The 10,368-nt window shown below is 35.3% G+C and overlaps 2 protein-coding genes across 4 annotated transcripts; one reads left to right on the forward strand and one right to left on the reverse strand.

Moving 5' to 3' along the window:
• The first annotated feature begins 820 nt into the window (after positions 1 to 820).
• On the forward strand, positions 821 to 6,481 carry LOC137829596 (uncharacterized). 3 transcript variants are annotated; one of them, XM_068636438.1, is made up of 7 exons: positions 821 to 1,118; positions 1,280 to 1,801; positions 2,473 to 2,661; positions 2,757 to 2,996; positions 4,004 to 4,221; positions 4,952 to 5,206; positions 5,709 to 6,481. In XM_068636438.1, the coding sequence occupies exons 2-7, from the start codon at positions 1,387 to 1,389 to the stop codon at positions 5,946 to 5,948; spliced, it is 1,557 nt and encodes a 518-aa protein (XP_068492539.1). In that variant the 5' UTR covers positions 821 to 1,118; positions 1,280 to 1,386; the 3' UTR covers positions 5,949 to 6,481. The 3 variants fall into 3 exon arrangements, with proteins under 3 accessions (XP_068492539.1, XP_068492538.1, XP_068492540.1); XM_068636437.1 differs by having other exon boundaries at positions 908 to 1,126; XM_068636439.1 differs by lacking the exon at positions 821 to 1,118 and having other exon boundaries at positions 1,129 to 1,801.
• Positions 6,482 to 7,167: 686 nt separating this feature from the next.
• On the reverse strand, positions 7,168 to 10,368 carry LOC137829597 (mitochondrial import inner membrane translocase subunit TIM14-3-like). The gene is made up of 3 exons (XM_068636440.1): positions 10,212 to 10,368; positions 9,543 to 9,715; positions 7,168 to 7,557 (listed from the first exon to the last, which is right to left on the reverse strand). The coding sequence occupies exons 1-3, from the start codon at positions 10,212 to 10,214 to the stop codon at positions 7,401 to 7,403; spliced, it is 333 nt and encodes a 110-aa protein (XP_068492541.1). The 5' UTR covers positions 10,215 to 10,368; the 3' UTR covers positions 7,168 to 7,400.

The following is a 10,368-nucleotide window of genomic DNA, read 5'->3' on the forward strand; positions in this document are numbered from 1 at the left end:
TAGCTGACGATTGAGGCCACGCACGAAGACGTCCCGGTCAACCGGACGGAACAATATGTTTGAAGGTGTCATAACCTAATGTAATTTTTAGAGTAAGATTTAAATTTTTTGCTTAAAAGTATAAAATGATTTTGGCTTGTATTTTGGCATTGAGTAGATTAGGGTTAGGGTTGAGTTCCTAAAACCTGCATAGGGTATAATTGAGCTTAATTACAGTCCACATTAAATTTTAGGCCGATCTCCTAAACCTAACTAGTCACACAGAACACATCTTGTCACACTTGCCATGTGATTAGCTTTAGGCGCCAACTCTGAATGATTTGTATTTGATTTTTTCCACCACATTTTTGGTAACCTTTGGCTGACCTCCTTACCTATAAAAGGAGATGCTCGACTCATGAATTTAAAGATCAAATATTTAAGTGTTATACTGATGAATTCGCAAGCCTTAGCTCCCTCTTGTCTAACCTATCTAAGATAGACACCTTTCGAACTTTTCTCACTTTTTTCAAGTGATTTGGCCTCACCAATTACTTTCCCTACACCTAATGCCACTTCAACAAATTAATAGTTTCCTAGCACACACCATGACATTGTTATTTAACACATTTTTAATAAAAATAATTTATTGTTTTATATTAAACATAATATTGTTTTCTGTTAACAATAAGTAAGATAACAGTAGGTTATCTCTTAACGAAAAAATTAAACAAGAATAATTTAATTAAAAGATATATAATTAAAATTTTCAAAAGAGTTGAAATTTAACTACGGCCGTCGAAAAAAGATACTAGGGAAAAAATGATCATCATTGTATTACAATGTATTGTATACAACCCCAATAATAGAGGAATGGAGGAAAACGGCATATGTTCGTAAAATACAAGTGATTTCCAACGAACCGCCAGAGCAATAATGCGTGGGTCGTTGGTTTCACGTGCTATGCTATTCTCTCTGACGTGGTCACATAGTTGAATATAATTTAATAATATAAAGAATTTTGTAAGCATAATTTAATAAACATGGAACTTTGTTGGATGATCTTTGAATAATGGTTGCTCAAAGAGTGGAACAGTAACTTAACGAGTACGACTCAACCGCTAAATTCAAGGCTCAAGGTGAGAAAGTGAGAAATTCTAATACTCCTCTTTTTGCCTTTTCTCCCCTGATAATATTCGCCTAACCCCTTTTTCAATTTTTTAACCCGTTTTGAATACTGGTCGTTTAATTTATTATTTATTCAATAATGGGTGATGAAAAGGTTTTGTTTTGCTTCTAGATCACGCTTGGTGCAGTTGGGAGTGTATGTGGTGGGTGGGTGTGCATCATCACCCACCGTCACGCGAATAATCACTTTAGTGCTTCCAGAATTTGAAGAGACTCGAAATGGCGGAGGTCAGAGGGAGGGACACGTGGACGGAGGAGCTCGCCAGTCTCATGGAGGATTCCGGCGTCCGCTACGGCGGAGATCCGAACGCCTCCTCCGCCGCCTCGTTTGAGGTGAGGAGGTCCGTGTACGCGCCTCAGAGCGAGTCTGTGGAGTCCGGGGAGAGCTTGAAGGAGCAGGCCTTGGGGTTCGTGATGGCGTGGTGCGAGATACTCTTGGAGCTCGGGCGAGGGTTTAGGGACATTCTGCGGCAGAATTTGATGAACGAGGATTCCTATGTCGTGAGGAAGTTCGGTGGCCCTTGTTCCAAGGTTTCGAAACGGTTGAGGTTTCTCAACGACTTTCTCCCCGAGGATCGCGATCCCGTTCACGCTTGGTCCGTTGTGCTCTTCGTTTTCATTCTCGCGCTCGCGGGTACGCTACCCCTCCTCTCCTCTCTCGCACAATCTATTTTACTTCTCTTTTGCCCAATCATGGTGTGTGCTACTCAGGACTCTGTTAGATTAAGGTCACAAATAGAAAAACAGAATAAACTCAATTTTTCATAAATTATAATTAACTTACGTGGATATTTTCTCTAAAAAAATTATATTTTAACTTGTCTATAAGTTTATCTTAGTTTATAGAGAATGTATTTTCTTTTTAGGTAATTTTTTTTTCATTAGTTAAAATCATTTTATATACACAATATCTCAACCTTCAAACAAGGTCAAATGAGAGAGCTTCCACATAAGTTAAGTGTTCATATAGGAGAAGGAAATTTAAAAAGAAGTGAAATAATTAATTTTCTTTAGTTATAGTGTTAATAGAAAACTTTATGGGTCTTACTTTATCTTTTTATTTTCTTTTCTATAACTAAAGTTTATCCAACCAAAATTTCAATGTATTCGTTATTGTTACCATATGTTTCTTTGTGATGCATTGATTTTTTTGTTTACTTTCTTAATCTTCATTCCATACCTGTTGATTGAGGTTAGTCAGGTATGTCTGAGATTTCGGAGCAAATTTCTCTATTACTTACAAATGAGTTTTTTCCGGTTGTTAGTAGCTTGTACAAGATTTACTGAATTTTTTTAGTTTTGCAGCTATAAGTGTAGATCCTAGTCGCGAAGCAGGAGCTCCTGTGATGAAGGTGCGCAAACATCCTCCTAGTGCTAGTCGTGTGCAACTTCCTGATGGTAGATTTATGGCTTATCATGAGCAAGGTGTTTCGTCTGAAACAGCTAGATTTTCACTTGTTGCTCCTCATTCTTTTCTTTCGTCCAGACTAGCAGGTAAAATGAGTTTAAATTTTAGCTATTGGAAAAGCTTGTTGGGTGCAATCTTTATGTGGAGCAACTAATCTTGTTCTACTTTTTTGCAATGGAAGGTTTACCTGGAGTCAAAACATCGTTGCTTGAAGAGTATGGCATTCGCTTGATCACATATGATCTTCCTGGTTTTGGCGAGAGTGATCCTCATCCCAACAGAAATCTCAACTCATCAGCTATGGATGTTCTGCATCTAGTCAATGCTGTCAATGTTACTGATAAGTTCTGGTTAATGTGCCACTCCAGTGGATGCATTCATGCTTGGGCTTTCCTCAGATATATTCCTGAGAGAATTGCAGGTTGTACATCTTTTCGTAAAAAATTCTTCTTGGACCTCATTCTGACACATTGGTGATAGTAATTGTTTATTGGGTGTATCTTGATGTAGAATCCAATGTCCGATTATATTGCCAGTTGGGCACGGATGTCAATTATTAGTGTAGCACAGAAACATCAATTCAATTCGTATGGTGTTGTCAAACAAAGGGCCTCAACTGATTTTGAGGATGTGACAGGAAATAAGGGAAACGAATGGGCATGTCTGGATTGGTTCACAGTCTAGTTATCTTGCTTTCTTTCCATTATTTACCTTTCAAATCCTTCACATTAAGCATTGTGAAAGACCTCTAGAGATTCAGAGTCCTTAGTTCTTACTGAATGTACTAAATAACAAATAGTTCGACCTTTGAGTTAAGAACAACTCAAAGCTTAGGCATAGTGATGCTATCAAGTTTTTGCATTTAAAAAAATTGTATATCACCTGCTTTAAAACACAATGACTGACTTGTTTGAATGTCTATAGAGAATACAGAGTATATTGTTTTTCCCAATGAAAAATGTGAGGTATTTCAGGGAGAATAAATAGAGCAAATAGAGCACATAGTATATAGCACCAATATCTTGCGAGTTGCAATTTATTTTAGAATGTGCCTATAGAAAATATCATCTATTGATGCAAGCAGATGCTTGGAATTCATCCAGACGAATGTGGTTTAATGCTCTAACCTTCCATGCAGCTTGTAGACTGAGAGAGGCTTATAATAGACCAATATTAAAATTTAGGGTTGCGTGCATATTAAATGGCCATGAAATTATTAATGTAACTCAATCATATTCTTACAAGTTAAATTAAAAAGAAAAAAGATGAATTGAGATCTCACTAATAATAAAAGCAATTTGCTGTTTGGTTCCCTACCTTTTTGGAAATGTTTGCTCTATTTCTCGTATATCTATCCTCCAACCCCAAACAATGAAAAGAGGCTTGTTGCAGAACCTGATCTAACTAGTGATACTGTCCGAATTGCAGGTGCAGCAATGTTGGCTCCTATGGTTAATCCATATGACCCACACATGACTAAGGAGGAGACAAAAAGAACTTGGGAGAAGTGGCTGCCAAGGAGGAAGATGATGTATTCCTTGGCTCGTAGATTTCCAAAACTTCTCACTTTTTTCTATAGAAAAAGCTTCTTGCCTGAACAGCATGACGAGATTGATAAGTTGCTATCTTTCTCAACAGGAAAGAAGGTGAGTGCGTCAGAAGTCATCATAACTTTAACTATGTGACAAGCAAGTATAATTACTCTCAAATGTTTCCTTGTTCGTCAATATGAACTGGCTTTCTATAATAGTCTGCTTGAAACAAGTAGAGTTAATTGTTCAACAACCAATAAATTGATTTACGTAATATATTGAAGCTATCAATATGTTATTTTGTCTTAGAATCTCCACTTCTGTTGGGTATGACGTAGTGTGTGTTGGTTGGGAACTGCATCTTACGACAATGGCAAAGAGAAACCATATGAAACTAAAAGAAAAAAGAGGGTAAACAGAAAACAGAGAGGATAAAGGAAGAGAACAATAAAGCATGAAAAAGATAAAAGAAAGAAACTTTTCTTATTGAACTAGAGAAAAGAATCCAATTGGTATAAATACCCACAAAACAGAAACAGAAAAACTGAAAAACATGCTTAAAATCGCTGAGCAAGTTGAGAAAATCTGCAGATCTGAATTTCCATAATTCTGAGATTTTGAAAGAGAACGTGTAATTTTGCTCTTCTAATTCGGCCACATCTGACATTATTTTTTACTGTTATGATTAACATTCTATTCTGTGGGAAAGGAATTTTCTTCTCTCCTTCCCTTGCTTGGTGAATTGACATAAATTCATTTCATTAGCAGCTTCCAAAAATCTCTGCGTGTGAAGGACATTTAGGCTCTGCATTGATTCTGAATATAATCGATTTCACATGTGCAGGACAAACTTGTGATTGAAGAACCAGAATTTGAGGAATTTTGGCAAAGAGATGTGGAGGAGTCGGTTCGTCAGGGAAACATACGCCCATTCATAGAAGAAGTTGTTCTGCAGGTATCAAATTGGGGTTTTGACCTTAAAGAACTTCATGTGCAAAAGAAGTGTCAAGCAAGAGGCATACTTCTTTGGTTGAAATCCATGTACAGTCAGGCTGACTGTGAATTAGCAGGATTTCTTGGCCTTACACACATATGGCAGGTTTGAACTTCTAACGCATTGTTCTTTGGATACTACAATTTTTGTATCAATATTTTATATATTGTCATTCATGTGCAACTGACATTCTGCATGCTAAGTTGTAGCAATGTATAGAGATATGGCCGATGTTTTTAATAAAAGAAAATTGGTAATAAAACACCCTCTTCCCCAAAGTAGGACAACTAAAATCAGGAGACTCAACCTTCATATCAGAAAAGTGGTAGCTAAGATTATTGCATTAACAACTGCTAAAAAAGTTCAGTCTTAACCTTCAACGACCATGCTAAAATGATGATGATCTATTTAGGAGGGGGAAAAAAGATGCTGATCTTCGTGCTCAAATATATCTCATAGGGTATCAATTACATTTTAGAAATTAATTTATGCACAATCAAGATTTTAGTTCTTAAAGAAGTTAATTTTACTTATTGTATTTATCAGTATTAGTGCAGTGATCTTTGATGTTCTAATGAAATTTGTTTCCCTTTTGAATACTCAACAGGGACTGGATGATAGGGTGGTCCCACCATCAATGATGGAATACATAGAACGGGTTTTGCCAGAAGCTGTTATCCATAAGCTTCCAAACGAAGCCCACTTCTCCTATTTCTATTTCTGTGATCAGTGCCACAGGCAGATTTTCTCCACTCTCTTTGGAACTCCTCAAGGTCCAGTTGAACGACAAGAGGAAACTGCATTCGAGGAAGCTAAGGAAGTAGAGGTTTTACAAATACCTTCTTAACTGCTTCTAGTGTTACACGTAACTGCTGATATGCACGTCTTAGGTTGGATGTAAATACCACAGGCAGCTCCACTTCTATATGGAGCTTGAAAGAAGAGAATGTTCGCTATAAATGCTCTGAATTTTGAACCATGAGAGCTTTTGGCGATATATAGGTACAACATGAATGCCACACCATGTTTCTCCTTCCTTCCTTCCTCCAAGCAAATTGAATCTTAAAATTTGTATAATTGGTTATGGACACTCATTTTTGAAAAACTTCCATAATTATTCTAAGTTTTTATTCATATTTTCAAAGAGGCTAGAGCCACTAAATTAGTAAATCATCTTCATCTATTTCTTGATTCCTTTTAGCTGGCTAAGCAATAGGAGGGCTTCAATCAGGACTTGGGTCATGAACTATTATTGTGTATGCAGAACTTATTAAGTTAAACAAATCGTTATCCACTAATTCTATGTGGGTAGCTAGCATGCATTGTGAACTCATTATTAATGACAAAATTTAAATGTAACTTCTTTTAGATTTTTCGTTATATTCTTTAATTAAAATTTGAGTATAGTTTCAAACTTAAGCAATTGACATTTGTTTTTAGGATCAACTTTTACTGAGATAAAATTATTCGAAGTTTCCCATACAATGACAATATAAAAAAAGGATAATTATAATGTGGGTATCTCTTACGTATGATAGGTTTCCCATTGCCTGTGAATGTTGAATAAAAGTTGTTATTATGGAAAAAAGGACAATAAATACAAATTAAAATGATAAAAATTGTTAGGAATAATGTTTTAAGTAGTATTTAACCATTAACTTTTAATCTTAATAATGTTTTAGTTTTAGTTTTTCGATGATATGCCTTGCAAACACGAATCCACGCGTTATCTAAAATTTATATTTAGACTTTATCACAATTTTAATTGTAATTCAAATATCTTTCACTTTGGTCCAAACTTAGATTTTCAATGTGACCAAAATGTATTAGGAAGGTCGAAGAACTAATAAACTAAAAAAAATTGTTCTCTGAATACAATATTCATTTACTTTGAAAAATCTGAAAAAATCAAACATAAGTCTGAAACATCTGATTTGAAGGTTCTTTGAGAATAATTTTATAGCAAGACGCCCTCAAACATTCTGTGATTATCAGAACCGATTATATTGTGCCAAACATCACGATGAAGTGGTATGAACTCAAATATAAAGTAAGATAACTGGAAGTATGAGCAAGTAAAAATCACTTTTATTAACAGCAATCTTCACTTCAATAGCACAAGCCATGTTAGATTGGAGCTATATCATCCAGATATACGAGTAACCATGTTCAGTTTTCACACTATAGAATTGGTAATACAATAAATAATTGGACAATGGCCAAAAAACTTGTAATTAAAATCTAGTGAGAGTGGCGTTAAGTGTCAAAAATAATGGAAAGAAAGGCTTATATAGGGGCTTCAAAATGCTGAGCCACCACCCTTGGTTTTTCCAATTAACATATCTTTTGCTTCATTAATTTTGGATGCAAGATAATGGCTGCCACCTGCATCTGGATGGTTTGCAACCATCACCCTCCTATGTGCTTCTTTAATCTTATCTGTTGGAGTGCGCTCTCTGAAACATAAATGATGATTGAAAATCAGCATGAGAACAACTATGTCTGCTAAAAAAGTTGTCAAGACTAGGAACAAATATTCAATATCAAATCAACTATTGAAATTCTATTACATACACAAAAATAACCAAAGCCAGACAATTCATACAGTCTACACAAATTTAACCTCAGGGCAAAGTGGAAAACAAAAGGAAGCCAACTCTGAGCTTTCAATTAGAGAACTAAATTCGCTTTTCTTTCTTTTCAATTGGATACAAAACTTGATATGCTTTGTTCACAAGCTGCAATTTGCAAATGCAAAATTCAACCACAACATTCACATCCAAGCAAACTAAAGAGCAAGAAATAGCAAAATCAATTGAACAAGAATTGATTGTATGTTTTGATTCCCTTTCTTGATTTACATGCAACCTGAATAGATTCAAAAGTAAAGCAAATGGGCAACGAAGAATTCCATTGTAATTAATCATGGATCACGGAGCCAAGTAGCTGACCCTCTGGAATGCTATAGCAAGATAGTGCACAAAAATAATAGTTAGACACAAAATCAATAATTTATATTATACATGTAATTGCAGAAAAATAAGAAGATATATTCAAAATTAACAAAATCTAAACACAATTATTGTCAATCTAAGACTAAATTAACAAGTCAATAATAACAGTAGCAATACTGCTCTAATTACGATAGATGATACCATGGCTCTGAAGGGTAATGGGAACACAGGAATGATGTAAAGAGAAAAATAGTGGAATTAATAGAAAATTAAAAAACCGAACATATCAGATACAAGAACAGAGGCAAATTAAAGGAATATGGAAGAAGAGGTTTGAAGGAGGAACACAATTTAGATTTCAAAACGGAACAGAGAAGTGCAAACATGAACACACAATATGATGAAAGGGAAAAACTGAGTCACAGCCTTGCAGGAAAGCAGTGGTTATATAAAAAAAATATGGCGGCTGAGCACTAACAATAATACCATTAAGCAGTGGGGTCAGTGGCTGGAAAGAAAATAAAGGCCACAATTCATGTTTTACTATATAAACAGAGGTAACACTGGTATTGTATTGAAGATCAAAGCCCCCTAAATATTTCAAATGTGAAAAGTGGCAAAAATCACTAAGATTTCTAAATTAATGGTTTCAATAACTTCATATAAGGACAACAACCAGAATGGTTGTATTTTACTTCAATAGGTTGTGCAGAAAAGCACTCCGTGGTGGATGTGAACGTGATTACAATGACACAAAACTGCACTACTGACTACCTTCAAGTCAGACAATGGACATGCAGTTTTGAATTTCTTTTTAACCCAAATAGCTGCACTTACAAAGCACTATATCTACACAATACTGTGCCATATCTCTCAGCCATCTACGATATCCAAGTTGCACATAAGAAAAAGAAGAAGGTTCATGCCATCTTGTGTCCATAGTGAACAGTAATACAGCCTGAATACAAGACTATATATATTTCTAATATTCTAACTAATCACATCATAAGTTATATGCATTGCCTAGAGTCCATAACACATTAATCAAAACTACACTCTGCACATGTTTCGAAGACACAAGCACGGCCAGTATTTGATATAATAAGATGGTGGCAACTGTTGTCAGGATCTTCTATAGATTTTTATCTCATACTATGAGACATCATCCAAAACTCGAGCACTGATTAGGACAGGACCTTTCTCATATGATTTTACTATGAAGAGAGTTAACCTTTATTACATGTTGGGTATACATATGTGAAGGATTCTAAGGACATCACAAGAAATATCACTATCTCAAGTAAAGTAATATAATAAACAGTTTCAACCAATCAAACAAGCCCCAAAAGGAAAAGGTCATGACAAACACCGTTAAAACCATTGTCACAAACAAAATGTTTACATTTTAGTACGCCACTTTCTCCATTTGCAACGTCTTCACAAAGCCAATCAACACATTAGAATCTTCAAACAGAAATGGAAGTTACCTAACACCCAGTATAAGAGCTGCTTCCCTCCTAGTCATGGTAGCCAGAAAACCACCTTCATAAAATCTACGCATGCTAGGCGGTCTAGCCTTGAATGCCTGCCAAGCCTGGATACCATATCTTCCAGCATAAGCCGCAGCTGCCACTGCAATCCCAGCCATCAATGGTGTAGTCTGTTCAAAATTTCAGTTTCAGTTCCACAACCCAAAGACGAAATAAAAATCAACAAAATTTAAAAACAAATCCCCTTTATATCCCAACCTCTGCTGATCACAGTATAGCAAGAAAACAAAACTCCAAATTATGCTAGTCTACACAACAAGGATACTAATCCAGGTTCTGTTTTCAATAAACATAAATTTGAAGACTAAAACAAATTCAATACAATAAACAACTTATCAACGTTGTGTAAAAAAATTGGGCAAAAAGATTGTGAAAATATACAAAGGTGGGCAAAGAGATAAAGGGGCAAGAGGGGCTTCAAATCAAGTAACAAGGGGAAAATAAAAGAAAGAAAAAGCAAGATAAAATTTCTATAGAAAAATCAGTTCTTTTGAAACAAAAATTGAAGGGGCTAGATAGTTGAGAGGTTAGAGGCTGAGGATGGTTCCCAGTTGGAAATCGAAACAAAAAGAATGAAAATTTGAAGAAAAACGACGAAGAACTTACCATTATGCTAAAATCTTGAAGAAATGAATGCAGAATTGGAATAGGGTTTTGCTTTGCCGGCAAAAGAACGGAAAGAGGGTTGAGTTGAGGAACAGTATTAAAACTTGGCTTCTCATTTTTATAATTATATTTTGTTTTTTCTTTAATTTAATTACTT

This window comes from Phaseolus vulgaris, chromosome 7 (genome assembly GCF_000499845.2).
Source record: "Phaseolus vulgaris cultivar G19833 chromosome 7, P. vulgaris v2.0, whole genome shotgun sequence".
Taxonomy (NCBI): Eukaryota; Viridiplantae; Streptophyta; class Magnoliopsida; order Fabales; family Fabaceae; genus Phaseolus; species Phaseolus vulgaris.

What these genes read in the sequence shown, in the direction of transcription:
- LOC137829596 (XM_068636438.1), top strand. Translation starts at nt 1,387, where the DNA reads ATGGCGGAGGTCAGAGGGAGGGACACGTGGACGGAGGAGCTCGCCAGT. An exon ending in TTTCATTCTCGCGCTCGCGG is followed by an intron (nt 1,802 to 2,472) that starts GTACGCTACCCC and finishes TTAGTTTTGCAG; the next exon opens with CTATAAGTGTAGATCCTAGT. An exon ending in CTTTCTCAACAGGAAAGAAG is followed by an intron (nt 4,222 to 4,951) that starts GTGAGTGCGTCA and finishes TCACATGTGCAG; the next exon opens with GACAAACTTGTGATTGAAGA.
- LOC137829597 (XM_068636440.1), bottom strand. An exon ending in GCTCTTATACTGGGTGTTAG is followed by an intron (nt 7,558 to 9,542) that starts GTAACTTCCATT and finishes TTTATGTTTCAG; the next exon opens with AGAGCGCACTCCAACAGATA.